The sequence below is a fragment of the Schistocerca serialis genome, chromosome 1 (assembly GCF_023864345.2).
Source record: "Schistocerca serialis cubense isolate TAMUIC-IGC-003099 chromosome 1, iqSchSeri2.2, whole genome shotgun sequence".
In the NCBI taxonomy this organism is placed as follows: domain Eukaryota; kingdom Metazoa; phylum Arthropoda; class Insecta; order Orthoptera; family Acrididae; genus Schistocerca; species Schistocerca serialis.
Genome location: NC_064638.1, coordinates 179,222,226 through 179,239,584, shown reverse-complemented (window position 1 = coordinate 179,239,584; position 17,359 = coordinate 179,222,226). Strand labels below are relative to the sequence as shown.

Here is a 17,359-nt window from a genome sequence, read left to right as displayed (position 1 = left end):
GGTTGAGATTCATTGGGAGAGTGCTTAGAAAATGTAGTCCATCAACAAAGGAGGTGGCTTACAAAACACTCGTTAGACCTATACTTGAGTATTGCTCATCAGTGTGGGATCCGTACCAGGTCGGGTTGACGGAGGAGATAGAGAAGATCCAAAGAAGAGCGGCGCGTTTTGTCACCGGGTTATTTGGTAACCGTGATAGCGTTACGGAGATGTTTAATAAACTCAAGTGGCAGACTCTGCAAGAGAGGCGCTCTGCATCGCGGTGTAGCTTGCTCGCCAGGTTTCGAGAGGGTGCGTTTCTGGATGAGGTATCGAATATATTGCTTCCCCCTACTTATACCTCCCGAGGAGATCACGAATGTAAAATTAGAGAGATTAGAGCGCGCACGGAGGCTTTCAGACAGTCGTTCTTCCCGCGAACCATACGCGACTGGAACAGGAAAGGGAGGTAATGACAGTGGCACGTAAAGTGCCCTCCGCCACACACCGTTGGGTGGCTTGCGGAGTATCAATGTAGATGTAGATGTAGAAACTGGACTTCTGTTCCTCCTGTAATGCACCGCTGGACAGCGCTCGACTCTTTTTGAAGCAATAAAAATGAAACTGGAACGCGTTAGGGCTTCCAGACTCCTGGTCGCGCCTGATGTGCCCAACTCGGAATGTAGCAACTGCCTCCCTCCCTCCCTCCCTCCCTCCCTCCCTCCCTTCCGACCAGACCACCACGTCAAGGGGGACCAGGACTTCGCAAGCGAGGCCGCGGAGCTCTCCATTTGCATAACAGAATTTCGGCAGAATTCTCTGATACTCAACGTCGATCCAGACGTAAATTGGTGCCGATGGGCTAAAGAACTGCAGCGCTTTGGATAACTCCCGCGAAAAACACAAAATTTATACCGCACTTGACTAATAGTGAGATCAACCCAAGAGCAGCGTTTCACACTAGCGCAACTGCACGGCCATCGCGTCGGACGTGGATCCCCAGTATCGGCCTCGAACTTTTTAAACTTCAGATCGCATTACATGGTACAAAATACGCGGAGGTCTCTAAGGGTACATACGATGACTGGCCAATATAACAAGTTCTGAGCAGCTGGATGTAATGTCTTTACATTATTTCGTATATTTTTATAAAGACTGGACGCTCTCCACTTTCTTCGCTCCTGATCCCGTTTCTTAATGTGACGATTACTTCATTCATTTTGAAAGACATCCAGCATTCCAAATCTTGTTCTCCCGCTCCCTTTCTTTTTTTGTAATGTCCGCTTCGGCGATTCTTCGTGGCGGACTCATTCTACGAACATGCACTGAAGAGCCGAAAAATGACAACGACTTGTTTGAGTGCTGGCCCACCTTTGAGACGCGATAAGGCAGACGTTCTGCTTCGTACGGGTTTGACAAGTCCTGTACCAGATGGAATTCACTAATTTATGGGAAATACGTGACGTCTGCGTACGCACACGGTGACACATACCTCCGGTAACATTCCTAGGACTTGCAAAATCCATGCCAGGCAGACTCGCTGACGTACTGCGTTGCAGAGATGGACCATCATGCTACTAAACAGATTATCATAATGTCTTGGCCAATCAGTATATTTTGGTAGTACAGAGTTTTGTTCAAAGACAGACTTCCGTGTATCTTTCGCAACTGGTGGGGACATTATCGCATAGCGTAGGTAAAGGTGGCTCTAAAGCTGATATTCTTCCAGTTATCTAAGGGAAGCGCGTGGACTTACCAGGGTGGAGAAGTTGATGGCGGAACAAAGGAGAGCTCCGAGCGCCTCAAGCCACCGCTGCCAAATGCAGACGCAACCGTTTGGTTATTTGATCATGTCTCAATGACTGCCTCAGACTTTGATTGTCACTGATATTTCCATCTATGATTTCCGAACTCGATTATCAGAGGTTCTTCAGTGGGATATGTGAGAATAGCTCCGTGGTATAAGAGACTCCTGGCCTGACCCTAATAGACATCTGTCATTTCTGATAGATATTTGAATAGTATACTGCATGTCTGTTCGAACTAACGAAAATATTTACTATTATTTCATGTGAGGTTATTTCATACAACTGCACACATTAACAGTGGATCTGTGAGGGTATTAGGAGGTATTTTTAATCATAGAAACCATTCTACGGATAGAACCAGTAATTTGTGTTGTACTGACTGGACAGCACACTCCTGTTTTCAAATCTAGCAAAGGCTCTTGACGTAGGTGATGAGTACTTGCAGAACTTTAACGTAGATGTCCTCCAAGTTCACGTTCCCCGACAAATGCAGCCATGCTTCATCGGAAAAAAAGAACATTTCAGAGTAATGACCTCCGTCATGTAGAGACTGCAGTTGCTGTAGTAACGTCGAGTGACATCAGCTGAATTGGGCAAACAATGCACTGTCTTAACTTTGTATGGTTTCCAGTCCGAGTTTGTGCATACCTCCGTGAATAGACGCTGCTGACAGGCCAATCAGAAGTGTTAAATAACGCATATTTCATCAGAGGCTCCTTTAGAAGGCTGCCAGTAACTGGTCTAGTTTATTCTCTATGACAACCGATACTCCACCTGAGAATCACTCCGAGCAACGGGCCGGAGCATCATGCGGTGATTGAAGCGAGTATCCCCGATATGGCTCCCTCAAATCGTCGAAGAGAGACCCTGCATCGTACACGAAGCAGCCTGTACCACTCATGTAAGCAATGGTATGCTTATGTGCATCTTAACCTGCATATGCTACAAGTTATCAAATGAAAATTTGTCTGTCGAACAAGAGATGTCAAAAAGAAATTATTTTACGGATGATTTAAAATGCGGTTCACTACTCGTCAGACATCTTACATTACCGATCAGATTAGCAAAGGTTTTGCGGTTGCATGTTGAAATCCTTTATGAACCACTGGCAGCTTTAGTGATGAGTAATTAAAGGTTACTTAAAAGGTCAGGAGAACAGAATGGACAGTCTTGAAAACAAGTTGTAAGACGGACATGAACAAAAGGAGAAGAAGGTTAATGGAATGTAGTTCAGTTACATCATGCTCAGGGAAGTGGATTAGGAAAAGAGATCCTAAGAGGTGAATTTTGTTATTAGAGCAGAAAAATAACTATCGCTGGGTGAAGAGAGAATAGAAAATGGAGGCTGGCTATAGCAAGAAAAGCGATTCTGAAAAAGGCAAATCTGTTATCATCGAATATAAATGTAACTGTTAGGAAGTCTTTTCTGGAGATATTTGTCTGGATCATATCCTTATAAGGAAGTGAAACCTGTATGATAAAGAGTGCGGGCAAGAAGAGGATATTTTGAAATGTGATACTAAAGAAGAATTATGAAGATGAAATGGGTAGATCGAGTAAGTAATGATGAGTTACTAAATGGAACTGGTAAAAAAAGAAAGTTGTGGCACCCCTTCATTAAATGAATCGACGGGCTGACAAATCATCCTAAAGGCATCAAGGAATTATCAGTTAGATGATGGATGGATGTATGGGGGGGAGGTGGGGGGGGGGGGGGGTAAAAGTTTTAGAACGAGACCAAGGCTTGACTTCAGTAAGCAGGTTCGAATAGATTTTTTGCAAAGATGAAGAGACTTGCGCAGAATAGATTAGCGTCAAGAGCTGCATCAGATCAGTCATTCCTACTGAAGAACACAAAGGACTGTGGACAATGCTATTCTCCACAAGTTGTTATGGTTTAATTGTGACGAATTTTGTTAGTGAATATACATACTGTCACGGAGTGGTTGAAATTCTTAACTCCTTGAAGAGGTCATTATGAGATGATTGTCAGCATTTCGCGGTCTTGCGGTCATGTGGCTAGTGTTGCTGACTTTCGATCACAGGACCTTGGGTTCGATTACTGGCCAGTCAGGGATTTTCTCTGCTCGGGACTGGGTGTGGGTGTTATCATCATCATCGACACGGAAGCCGCCGAAGTGTCATCAATTAGAAAGATCTGCACTATGTGGCCGAGCACCGCAGATGGAGTCTCCCGGCCAATAATGCCATATGCAAATTTTATAAAACGATTGTGGGTGAACACATATTACACAGGGTGGAGGAATAAACATGATAGTAGGGTCAGAGCAGGGTAAGGGACTTTGAAGAACTTTCTCAATAACCACAGGCCGGAAACGCACCGTTGTGTAACCTAGGTGACAGAACAGTAGCCAGTGACAGGCATGCAGAAGTGTGTGCATTTCAACTAACTTGCCCCACCCACTACCTGTCATTTTAAATTTCCTGAAGGGTGTTGTTTACAGATGAACACTAAAAGTGATGTAAACTTTAAATTCCTATTATTGGCTGGTTACTTTAGAATTTGCTATGATATTTTGTGACTATTCAGTCAGCTAAGCTAGAAGTAACGGAATGCTATTAATCTGTTAAGATAATAAACCATAGTACAGAAACAGCACTGATTAAAGACTGTCCACATGTGGCACTGTAGGCATTCCATCCTCTCCAACCACTAGAGAGCGCGCAACATAACGTGTTCGGTACATGAGCAATAGACATGGTGTGGGCAGAGCGGTGGTGGTGGGGGTTATGGGCAGGCGCTGTAGGGGAAATACCGAGTGCTGGAGGGGATGTGCTGTTCTAAACTGAAGCCTGTGACAACATTTTTTGTACCTGTAGTGAAGCCCCTCCAAGCCCACATTTTCATGGCGACCATTGAAAAAGATCTGTCACCTCTACTTTGGTTAGTATACAAAAGTACTTCCGCCGAAAATGGAACAAAAGCAGCGATTTACATCCTCCTGACATATTGAGAGTTTGTGCCTTTCGGAGAAGCGCCAGGAGTGGTGAATTTTGAATAAAACCGACACATTCATTGCAAACTATTTCTAATTTCGCGTATTGTTTTACTTACAGACAAATATCACAATAACTACGGCCAGTAACGAAATGATAGGCACATCTTCACAAAGCTGACAAGTAAAGCTGTAACTGTCGCAATAATGAATTTTTTTTTTACCAAATAGTTTCTGTAAAATCGTTTCAGGAGGGTTGCAAGGTATGCGCTACGATTTTGGCATCGCCGACCGGTCGAAAGGGGGCAGACACTGTCGTCCTGCCCTTCTGAAGAGATGAATGAATGAACTCGCCCAGCGCGTCTGACGAAAGTGGTCGCAGTGATGGCTTGACATTCAATGCTCGCCTCGTGTGCCAGCCAGGTGCTAGTGATGGGAACAACCGAAAGAAAATAACTGATTCCGTCGGTAGCTGGAAAACATTGGATTCAGTTATTTGCAGTTTTACGTATCGGCTGGACTATTATGATTCTTTCTTTCAAGAGAAATCTGTCTGTAGGAGCAACAGAATAAAGTGTATCGACACAGTGGACTTAAGATTTGGATAGTGACTGAATTGTTCACTCTTTCTTTTCAAGAGAAATCACTGAATTTTTCTTTCGGTTGAACAACGTACTTGTTCTTTCCAATGAAACCACCCGTTAATGTATTAGTTGACTGTGCTACCCATTCGTTCTTCTCAGTCAAACTGTTCTGTAGTAATTTCTTTGGTTGTATTACAGCAGTAATGTACAATAGTGGTGTGCATAATCCAAGGGGGAACTCACACTCCCAGTTGTAAACGAAGACTTCTCAGGGGATAGGCTGAAGTTAAAGTAAGCATTATATATGTTAATTACGTATTCAATTGTCCAATTCTTCATTTCGTAATTTGAAACTTATTAATATGTTGCTGTGGATTACGTTAGTTGAGACACAATTATACTGTAACTTATTAAGCTGATATATCGTTAGGGGTGAAAAGTCGAGTGTTCATATAAGGTGTACGTTATGAAGAAATCAACACTGCCAAATTTTAGCACAATTTACATTCCGTTTCATTAAAAAGGCGAGATAATATAGGTGAATTAAAAACCATTTGACTGTAGCTCTTAAACACTTATTCAGTCATTCATAGTTTGGGAGGTAAATGTTGTGTACCGAAAATTACATCACCTGCTATGCCCTTGCAAATCATATACAATCCACACAAACTTGTTTTCAGTTCACAGCCTGTGAAAAGTAGCGGTATATTATTTCACAGATATAAGTGAGTACTACTCACAGTCATACACTGGCACGTCAACTTCACAGTTGAACGCGTGTCTCTATCTATCACTGTAATATGTAAAGAGTCTTTAAGGAAGTTCGGACCCTTATAGAACGGTGGGAGTGAGAACTGGACACGCCTGACTTCCGGCGCTTTCAGTCCTGAGCGTAAACAATCGATCATTTTCGTGTTGTTAAATTATTATTATTACCGACTGTACTCTGTTACTGCGTGTCGTAGCTGTTACTGTCGTTACGGTATTTACATTTCATTTTGTTGCAATAAGTAGCTATTAGTTCAGTTTATCGTCCATGTTCATAAACAGTGGGCGGGCGATGTGGCCGAGCGGTTCTAGGTGCTTCAGTCTGGAACCGCTACTGTCGCAGTTTCGAATCCTGCCTCGGGCATGGATGTGTGTGCTGTCCTTAGGTTAGTTAGGTTTAAGTAGTTCTAAGTTCTAGGGGACTGATGACCTCAGATGTTAAGTCCCACAGTGCTCAGAGCCATTTGAACCATTTTTTTCATGAACAGTGCGTTTACTAAGCTGTGAACTTTAAATCTGGATCAAACTGCCGAAACACTCAGTAGTCTAGAAATCGGAGAAATCGTTTGATTGCATGAAAGGGATTATCCCCAAGATAATTTCTATAAATGGAATACACTGCATCTGCAAGGAAGATTCATATTCTTACCCTATTTTAACTAGAGAGACTCAAAGAAAATTAACGAATGATGACTAATACTTTTTGCGAAGAAATACTTCCGAGAAGTGACTGTTTACGCCCAAAAAGCAAGTGATTATCACCAAATAATTTAAAAAATCTTATACGCTTACTCTTCACATCACCTCGGCATTTACCGAAAGAAAATTATCGGTGTTCAGTGCCAGGAAAGTGAAGAGAGAGAGAGAGAGAGAGAGAGAGAGAGAGAGAGAGAGAGAGAGAGAGAGAGAGAGAGTGCTTCAAAACATTGAAACTAAAAAAGTAATTTTACATTTATTTTAACATAAATTTAGAATAAAACTTTTAAAAGCAACCAAAAACTGATATTTATGCCAAGAGTACCAAAAATTCTTATTTAAGTAAATAAATACATAAATTATGGAAATAGCTCATATCTACAAATGTACACTACTGGCCATTAAAATTGCTACACCACGAAGATCGCGTGCTACAGACGCGAAATTTAACCGACAGGAAGATGATGCTGTGATATGCAAATAATTAGCTTTTCAGAGCATTCTCACAAGGTTGGCACCGGTGGCGACACCAACAACGTGCTGATATGAGGAAAATTTCCAACCGATTTCTCATACACAAACAGCAGTTGACCAACTTGTCTGGTGAAACGTTGTTGTGATGCCTCGTGTAAGGAGGAGAAATGCGTACCAACACGTTTTCGAGTTTGATAAAGGTCGGATTGTAGCCTATCGCAATTGCAGTTTATCGTATCGCGACATTGCTGCTCGCGCTGGTCGAGATCCAATGACTGTTAGCAGAATATGAGATCGGTGGGTTCACGAGGGTAATACGGAACGCCGTGCTGGATCCCAACGGCCTCGTATCACTAGCAGTCGAGATGACAGGCATCTTATCTGCATGGCTGTAACAAACCGTGCAGCCACGTCTCGATCCCTGAGTCAACAGATGGGGACGTTTGCAAGACAACAACCATCTGCACGAACAGTTCGACGACGTTTGCAGCAGCATGGACTATCAGCTCGGAGACCATGGCTGCGGTTACCCTTGACGCTGCATCACAGACAGGAGCGCCTGCGATGGTGTACTCAACGACGAACCTGGGTGCACGAATGGCAAAACGTCATTTTTTCGGATGAATCCAAGTTCTGTTTACAGCATCATGATGGTTGCATCCGTGTTTGCCGACATCGCGGTGAACGCACGTTGGAAGCGTGTATTCGTCATCGCCATACTGGCGTATCACTCGGCGTGATGGTATGGGGTGTCATTGGTTACACGTCTCGGTCACCTATTGTTCGCACTGACGACACTTTGAACAGTGGATGTTACATTTCAGCTCTGTTACGACCCGTGGCTCTACCCTTCATTCGATCCCTGCGAAACCCTACATTTCAGCAGGATAATGCACGACCGCATGTTGCTGGTCCTGTACGGCCACTTCTGGATACAGAAAATGTTCGACTGCTGCCCTGGCCAGCACATTCTCCAGATCTCTCACCAATTGAAAACGTCTGGTCAATGGTGGCCGAGCAACTGGCTCGTCACAATTCGCCCGTCACTATCTTGATGAACTGTGGTATCGCGTTGAAGCTGAATGGGCAGCCTTACCTGTACACGCCATCAAAGCTCTGATTGACTCAATGCCCAGGCGTATCAAAGCCTTTCTTAGGGCCAGAGGTGGTTGTTCTGGGTACTGATTTCTCAGGATCTATGCACCCAAATTGCGTGAAAATTTAATCATATGCCAGTGCTAGTATAATATATTTGTCCAATGAATACCCGTTTATCATCGGCATTTCTTCTTGGTGTAGCAATTTTAATGGCCAGTAGTGTACTTTTTATTCTCCTCTGCTTGAGATAAGGTACGTCATTTGTCTGTACAAAAGTTAGTAACCCTAATTGTATTTCATGTATAATCGAAGAGACTGGACTAATAAGTAAAACTCAGCGTGGAGAGCGTGACATAAGATACGCCATTTGTCCCTCCAAAATCTAGTAATCCTAGTTATGGTTCATGTATAATCGAAGAGACTGGACTAATACGTAAAACTCAAACGTGGAGACCGTGGTGGAACCATTCGTGTAACTGATATAAACGTCAGAGTCTTGGTTCCGTCAGATCTCACGTATCAAGTGGAACCAGATGGTGAGTGAGAAACATTCACATAGCTGACGTGGCCGTAGAGACTAGTGTCGTTCAGTTGTTTCATTAGACTGAAAAATAAAACAACTGAACTAGAACACAATCGAGTGTCCGATCGTCTGCTGAACGCAGTCGGTTGCCTCACCACTACCAACTGCGGTGCAGTGAGCTATGGGTTCAGATCTCCAGCCGCCTCCCCGCCGTCGATAACCGGCTCGCCTTTCCGCCGGCGTGACGTCACTGGGATTTAAGACCGAGCCTTCTTTATTGCGGGCCCGCGCCGTTGGGTACCGCACCCAGCACCCCTGCTAACTGCGCTCGCCCTGCGGGGGCGTGCACTCCAGTCCGTGCTGGCAAATGGCGTCGCGGCCAGCGAGCGATCAAGCCGCAGAATGACTGCAGCCTGGGGCTGTGTGATAAAGGCTTCCTAGGAGGGAAGTCGGAGGCTGGTGGAACTCACTGCGGGAGGAAACTCGGTCAAGGGGGAACAGAGAAGTTGGTTTCTGATCTACCGACCGAAAGATTTTCCTCCGTGGAGGATGAATACTGAAAAAGGCTCAGTTGATCAAGTGTGGAGTCTCTTTCAAATATGAGTCTTTGGGCACGCACTTGATTGCAGAACGAAACCAGAGCAAGATCGGCTTCTCATACTCGATAGCTCGTTGGACAAAATATCTGTTACCCACTTAAAGGCGGTAGTGGTCGCTTTGTATCGCTGAAGATGGCGAAGATCGTGTAAGGGCTGCCAGGTGATTCTACAGCACAGTAAGGCGCGTCAAGCTGGAGACTTAACAGAATGGCAGGAAGGAGTTATCGTCTTTGGACGTGTACCTGCCCACGCCGCGAATGAAGCTGGCGAGCTTATTAGTGTGCAGGGCCGGTTTAAGAACGTAGCGGCACAAGTGCCTGGTTTAGAGGGGCGCCAGAGACGTCCCAACTGCAGAATATGTAAACAAGGTGGAAGTTGAAACTTCCTGGCAGATTTAAACTGTGTGCCAGACCGAGACTCGAACTCGGGAGTCGTGCTTGGGTAGCTCTGACGGTAGAGCACTTACCTGCGAAAGGCAAAGGTCCCGAGTTCGAGTCTCGGTCTGGAACACAGTTTTAATCTGCCAGGAAGTTTCATATCAGCGCACACTCCGCTGCAGAGTGGAAATCTCATTCAAGGTGAAAGTTTACGATAATATTAGCAAGAACGTTTCAGTAAACACGGGTCCGCAAACAAGCAGTTGGTCGAGGTGACACGAATAGGAAATGCTATCCTAGTCAGTACAAATACACATGGAAGCGTCAAAGAAAGTGGTATAGGCATGCGTATTTAAATACAGAGATATGTATACAGGCCAAATACGGCGCCGCGGTCGGCAACGCCTATATAAGACAACAAGTGTCTGGCGCAGTTGTTAGATCGTTTACTGCTGCTACAATGGCAGGTTATAAAGATTTAAGTGAGTTTCAAGGTGGTGTTACAGTCGGCTCACGAGCGACGCGACACAGCACCCCCGAGACAGCGATGAAGTTGGGATTTTCGCGTAGGACAATTTCACGAGTGTACCGTGAATATCAAATCTCCGACGTCGCTGCGGCCAGAAGAAGATCCTGCAAGAACGGGACCAACGGCGACTGAAGACAATCATTCAACGAGACAGAAGTGCGACCCATCCGCAAATTGCTGCAGATTTCAAAACTGGACCATCAACAAGTGTCAGCGCGCGAACCATTCATCGAAACATCATCGATATGGACGATCGGAGCCGAAAGCTCACTCGTGCACCTTTGATGACTTCACTACAGCCGGCCGGGTGGCCGAGCGGTTCTAGACGCTGCAGTCTGGAACCGCGCGACCGCTACGGTCGCAGGCTCGAATCCTGCCTCGGGCATGGATGTGTGTGATGTCCTTAGGTTAGTTAGGTTTAAGTAGTTTTAAGTTCTAGGGGACTGATGACCTCAGAAGTTGAGTCCCGTATTGCTCAGAGCCATTTTTGAACTTCACTACACAAAGCTTTACGTCTAGCCAGGTGGTCGAGCAGCTGCTAGGGTATAGCCTCCCGTTTTTGACCCGTGCCTGTCGGAGCTCCTGAAGTGTCGTAGGTGCTTGCAGAAGTGCAGCGATATGTGGACCGAGAGCATCCCAGACGTGCTCGATGGGGTTTAGGTCTGGAGAACACGGTGCGTTATCATCCATCTGGAGGAAGGTGGGACCCACTGCACCCCTGAAAAGGCGGACATACTGGTGCAAAAGGACGTCCCGATACATCTGACCTGTTACGGTTTCTCTGTCAAACACATGCAGGGGTGTACGTGTACCAATCATAATTCCACCCCACACCATCAAACCACCACCTCCTTACAGGTACCTGTCAAGGACGTTAAGGCGTTGGTATCTGGTTCCTGGCTTACGTCAGATGAAAACCCGGCGAGAATCACTGTTCAGACTATACCTGGCCTCGTCCGTGAACACAACTTGGGACCACTGTTCCAATGACCATATACTGTGTTCTGGGCACCAGGCTTACGGGCTCACCTGTGACCAAAGGTCAGTGGAATACACCTTGCAGGTCTCCGGGCGAATAAGCCGTGTCTGTTCAGTCGTCTGGAGACAACTTTTCCAGTGGCTGCGGTAAGGTCCCGAGCAAGGATACCTGCAGTACTGCGTGGCCGTCTGCGGGCACTGATGGTGAGATATCGGTCTTCTTGTGGTGTTGTACACTGTGGACGTCCCGTACTGTAGTACCTGGACACGTTTCCTATGTGCTGGAATCGTTCCATAATCTTCACATCACACTTTGTGACACACGGAGGGCCGTGCTACGACCTGCTGTGTTTGGCCAGTGTCCAATCGCCCTAATATTCTGCCCCTCATAACGTCATCAATATGTGTTCTTTGAGCCATTTTAAACATACAGTCACCATCAGAACGTCTGAAAACGTCTGCACACTTACTCGCTGCACCGAACTCTGACATGCACCAACACACCTCTGCGTATGTGGACTGCTGCCAGCGCCACCGTTGGACGACCGCAGGTCAAATGCACCGCATGGTCATACCCCGAGGTGATTTATACCCGCAAACGGCCCACCAGAGCGTTGTTTCACCATGTATCAGCATTATCCTTAATTTATGAGCATGAGTGTAGATAATTACTTGCAGTTATTCGAGTTTCTGACTGACATCATTTACTCTCATCTGGTCATACTGGAGATCGCGCTATAACTTCGTTCATGAAAGATAAACACATTTTCACATTACGAAGTTTTTTCTTCATACTTTTCATGTTCTTTGCACTAACTGCTGTGGAGCATCATTATTCTTCTGTCACTAACTGCAGCTATTTTATAGAAAACTGTGGTTGAGAGTCTTAATTACTTTGTGTTCACTTTATGTCTGTTCCTATTTGGTTTGTTTATGTACATGTTGCCAACCTAACGGAGTACACACTGAAAACTAACGTCTGTTCATTTCTGTTCTCTTTAACTGTCTCTCTCTCTCTGTATGTGTGTTTCTTTCGAGTGTGTGTGTGTGTGTGTGTGTGTGTGTATGTGTGTGTGTGTGTGTGTGTGTGAGAGAGAGAGAGAGAGAGAGAGAGAGAGAGAGAGAGAGAGAGAGAGAGTGAGAGTGAGAGAGAGAGACCACAAAAACGTACTTGTTAATTAGCGAATGTTTGATGAATTTCATATGTAAATGAACGTAAGTATTACGTGTGAAGGGAAAAGACGAGAAAATCATGACTGGAATCTTCGATTACCACTCTCCAGCACTACCGATGCTTTTTTTCCCCATCTTTAGGTATTTCTCAATTAATGGAAATGCTCTTAGGAGACGCACCATTGTTAAAAAATTGCCCTCAGTTGGTAATTGAACCTCATCCACCCATATTGTAAGCATTCTACCACAGACTCACGTGGCCCATCAACAAAACAGTCCATAAATTACTGAATTAAAGACCATCCTAAATTTCAGAGTCGATTTTGTGGTGCATCGAATTGCTTATGCTTTGGCTGACTGATATTTGAGTTCTGGACATCACGAACAATGATTATTAAAAAATTACAGAAAACAGATTGCCATGCCGTCTTCTTGTGAATTTAGCCTATAACGGAACATCGTCATTGCTAACGCGCCTCCAAAATAAATTCTGCCGAGAAGGGACACGCTTAATTTGACCTCTAGCTAGGCCCACGATTCTTCTTTCAGAGAGAGTCGAACTGATTACGGCCGATATTAGTTAACTGAGTGTTAACGAGAACATTGCGTGATGGTAGACAATGAAATATGGAAGAACTCCCCTAAAATGTGTGCGAATTAATTAAGAAACATTTCAAAAAACACTTCGGCACAATTTAAAAATTTACCGCGGCATGCCGAAGCACCTACCTTTGAATGTACGTAGCTGGCGTCTGTCGCAAGCGATCATGGAAGTTAAGATGTCGAAATAGCAACTGTTTTGCTGTTGCTAAGGACGTAACGAGGAAACTATATTCTTTCGATTTCGGAGATAAAACTAAGTCCGATGGGGATTAAAAGACGTGGAGGTAAACATTGTTAATGAAAATGATTCAAAATTGTGTGCTAGAAGTACATTTACTGCTTGAAATTATATAAACTTGTCTTATCGTACGCTAAACGTAATTTTTGTAGAAAAAATATGCGACACATTCCGAAAGAAATGCCACTAGCAGGTGACAGTCGTGATTATAAATGAACTCATGCTGTTAGATTCCTGTCTAAACATAGTTCGAAAATAACGACGTATTCTGGGAACAAGCGCCGAAAGTAGGAAATAGTCATGATTGTGAATGTCACCGCGGAAGGATCGCCCACGCTTTTGCTGCGTTTACACACAACAGAACTTCCAGCAGGCAGAAAACCAATTTTCGGAAACCATTTTCCCCTGTCATATTTATCTGTTATGTCTGAACTGATTACGCTAGCACTATCAAATATCGATTTCCTGAGCGTCGGCTGTTTTACACGAATGGTGTCTGTAAATCGTCTGCGCCATGAACCGAGGTTATCAGTACAAGAGTAATATTTTTAACATAGAGAGTGCACAGTTTCTTTGTAGACGTTATTGGAGTCATATGGAGGAGGAGGAGTAGGAGAATGAACGTGAGATTACACAAGAATCCTTCAGAAATAGTTTCAACGCAGATTAATGCCATAGAAAACGTTACATTAAACCACTGAAATTACGTGTGTTGTAGAAAAAATGCAAAATGGTTAACGGTGAAAAAATTTTTCTACTTCTACTTTCGGATGTTTGAAATGTCTTGAAAAGTTCCGAACGAGTAAAGTTACTTTTGCATTCCTCCACACAGAATTAGGGAATGATTTGTCACAAGCCTTTGTTTGTGTACGAAAGCCACTGCCACTAAAAAAGAGTGTGGGTACAGCAGATGACGAATTAGCCAGCTACGCAAAATACAGGGTAGTTGACAATGAGATCGATTTTTCTAACGCAGCCAGTGTGTAGTAATTTCTTTACCGCTTTTCAATTAATAAAGAACAAAAAATGTGCTTCTCAGCAACTGCATAAGGAAAATGAATAACTTCCTGCCTAGTCGAATACTCCTTTTTTCCATATATACCAGATTGTGAATAATTAATGAAACGATAATAAATGGTTATTAGCAACCGCAGACATTTGCCTTAATGTTTCTCATTTCAATAGTTGCTATATATCAGGTATTTATTAATATCTGCAGTAACTTATGTGAAGCATTTCGAGGATTTTATTAAACTGCCTACAAGAACTAATCTCAACAAAATATCATTAATGAAATGTGAAATGCACACAGTAACAAAATTTTTGCGACATCTATTTCTTTCAAAATTCGTGGCACAGAAAACAAAAAATTGGCTGTGACGCATGCGCAAATATTCATTTGCAGTGTGTCCAGATCATCAAATCAAAAATACAAACATTTCTTGCCGCGTGGGATTAGCCGAGTGGTCATACGCGCTGCAGTCATGGACTGTGTGGCTGGTCCCGGCGGAGATACGAGTCCTCCCTCGGTCATGGATGTGTGTGTTTGTCCTTAGGATAATTTAGGTTAAGTAGTGTGTAAGCTTAGGGACTGATGACCTTAGCAGTTACGTCCCATAAGATTTCGCACACATTTTTGAAACATTTGTTTAACGACAAAATAGTCTATTTCCCATTTTTCTGTTGCCACCTGAGCAACGTCAGTACGTTGTTAACCGTGGTCTTGAGCGGATGCAGACTTCAGTCCATCGTAGAGTACCGTCGATAAGTTCGTCAAACTCTTGCTGCAAATTGTCCAACTCTTCAATGGCGAGTCAGCCTAAGTGGCACAGAGTACGCGATCGTTGTCCGAAAACAGCTACTTTCAGTTCCACACATGTTTGGCTGCATTCATGTCAGGGGAACAGGCAGGCCCCATTGTGGTGATCATAGCTTTCTGAAGGAACGTGATCACGAGAACAGCACAATGAGCACATGATTTACCATCCACCGAGATGAGATTTCCTTCTAAATGTTGGCGATATGGCCCAACTGTTGGTCGCAGAATCTCATCCCCGTACCGTAGAGTAGTGAGGCTGGCCTCAACAACCAAGAGAGATGCACAGTGGAACCATGTATTGCAACCTCAGAACATCACTCCAGAATGTTCAAATGTGTGTGAATTCCTAAGGGATCAAACTGCTGAGGTCATCGGTCCCTAGACTTACACTATCTTGTACTAACTTATGTTAAGAACAGCACACACACCCATGCCCGAGGAAGGACTCGACCCAATGATGAAGGATGCAGGACGTTAGCTACGAAGTCGACCAGTAGTGTGGTACGAGGCGGGCATACAGACCCATCCAGTAAGGTGGTGTAAGGCCGTTGCACTCGACGGACATTACGTTGAAGAATGGATTTTGTAGCCAAACGAGAGTGTTGGAATCCTGAATAAAACCGACCTGCTTTCAGAAGAAAAAAAGATGTTGCTTTGCTGATTCAACGTCCCTCGCATATTCTTCTATCAGGAACGCAAAATTCCCTTTCAATCACTCCATCGCTGATACTATTCATATCGACAGCAGGAAAAGTAGACTAGACAGCAGACGAAAGCTTCCTTTTCTGCTAACGCCGAAGCAGAGAGCGAACCGACAACTACCAATCCCATTTGCTCATTCGAGCATACCGTTTACACTAAAGAGAATTCTCGTTCCCTGATTCTTGTTTGCCTGTTTTCGTTCCTATCTAAAACATGCTTACGAGAATTGAGTAACAGCGCAGTCAGGCCACTTAACGACGACTGGATAATGATGGCAACATGAGTGTGCCAGACAGTGCCGGAGTGCAGTGAGCGGCGGGCCTGCCTACCTTGACGGAGTCAGCCTCGGAGCGGTCCATGACCTGCAGTATGAGCGCGGCCAGCATGTTGAAGCCCTGGCAGTAGCCCACCGCCTTGTTCCAGCGCGCGTAGGCCAGCAGCACCCGCTTCAGCAGCGCCTGGTTCTGCTCCGCCTCCGCGCCGCAGAACAGCGAACAGCCCGTGCGGTGCAGGTCCTAAAACAACCACACAAACAGATAACTGTGATGTCCCAAACGTAAATAAAAAATGACAGGAAATTTCAATAAAACAATGACATAAATAAAAGAAAAACGTTCTAGTCAGTTCAGTTCGCATCATCGGTAGGGAACAACGAGGGCTGCAGTACCAGTAATCCGTACATGTACGAGGCTTGTTCCGTAAATAACGCCTCAAATTTTTATTCAAGGAGACTACAGGAGGTACATAAATTACAACAGCACAGCTAAATAGAGCAATATTTCAGCTACATACTGTCATTTTTCCACAGTCACCACCATTCGTTAGGCACTTTTGCGAACGATGGACCAGAGCCTGCATGCAGCGCTTGTAAAAATCGGAACCAATCGAGACGGACCACTTCCTTACACCTTGACAACAGCATCTCAGTCTTGAAAATTTTCGCCACGTAGTCCATCTTTCAGAGGCCCAAAGAGATGGAATTCTGAAGGCGCTAAATCGGGACCGTATGGTGGATGTCGTAAGACAGTCAAGCTGAATTTTGCCATGGGATGTGTGATCGCAAAACTAGAGTGGAGCCCGGCGTTATCATGTTGCAGGTGAAAGTTGGTCTTCTTCTCTGGCCTCATCCTATAAATTCGGGCTTTCTGGTTAGTCAGTGTCGCCTTGTAGCGTGCTGGATTGACAGTTTCTCCAGGCTCCAGGACATCCAAAAGAACCACACCCTCGCTATCCCAGAAGACTGTGCACATCATTTTGCCTGCAGACGGTTGTCTTGAATGTCTTCTTCCACGGAGAATTTGCTTGGCACCATTCCATGGACTGTCTTTTGGACTCAGGTTTTGTGGTGGCGACAGCACGTCCACTGTCCGGTGATGCTATTCAGAAAATTGTCACCTTCAGTTATATTGGTCGAGCAGGGTCCCGACAAATTTCCATTCAATGTGTTTTTTGTT

The 17,359-nt window shown here is 44.6% G+C and overlaps 1 protein-coding gene across 1 annotated transcript in view; it reads right to left on the bottom strand.

Annotated features, from left to right (window-relative positions):
- Positions 1-17,359, bottom strand: part of LOC126458427 (uncharacterized) — a 255,352-nt gene that overhangs the window by 218,264 nt on the left and 19,729 nt on the right. The window contains exon 2 of the mRNA XM_050095509.1: positions 16,235-16,420. Within this exon, the coding sequence (XP_049951466.1) occupies positions 16,235-16,420 (186 nt within the window). The remainder of the gene's footprint in view (positions 1-16,234; positions 16,421-17,359) is intronic.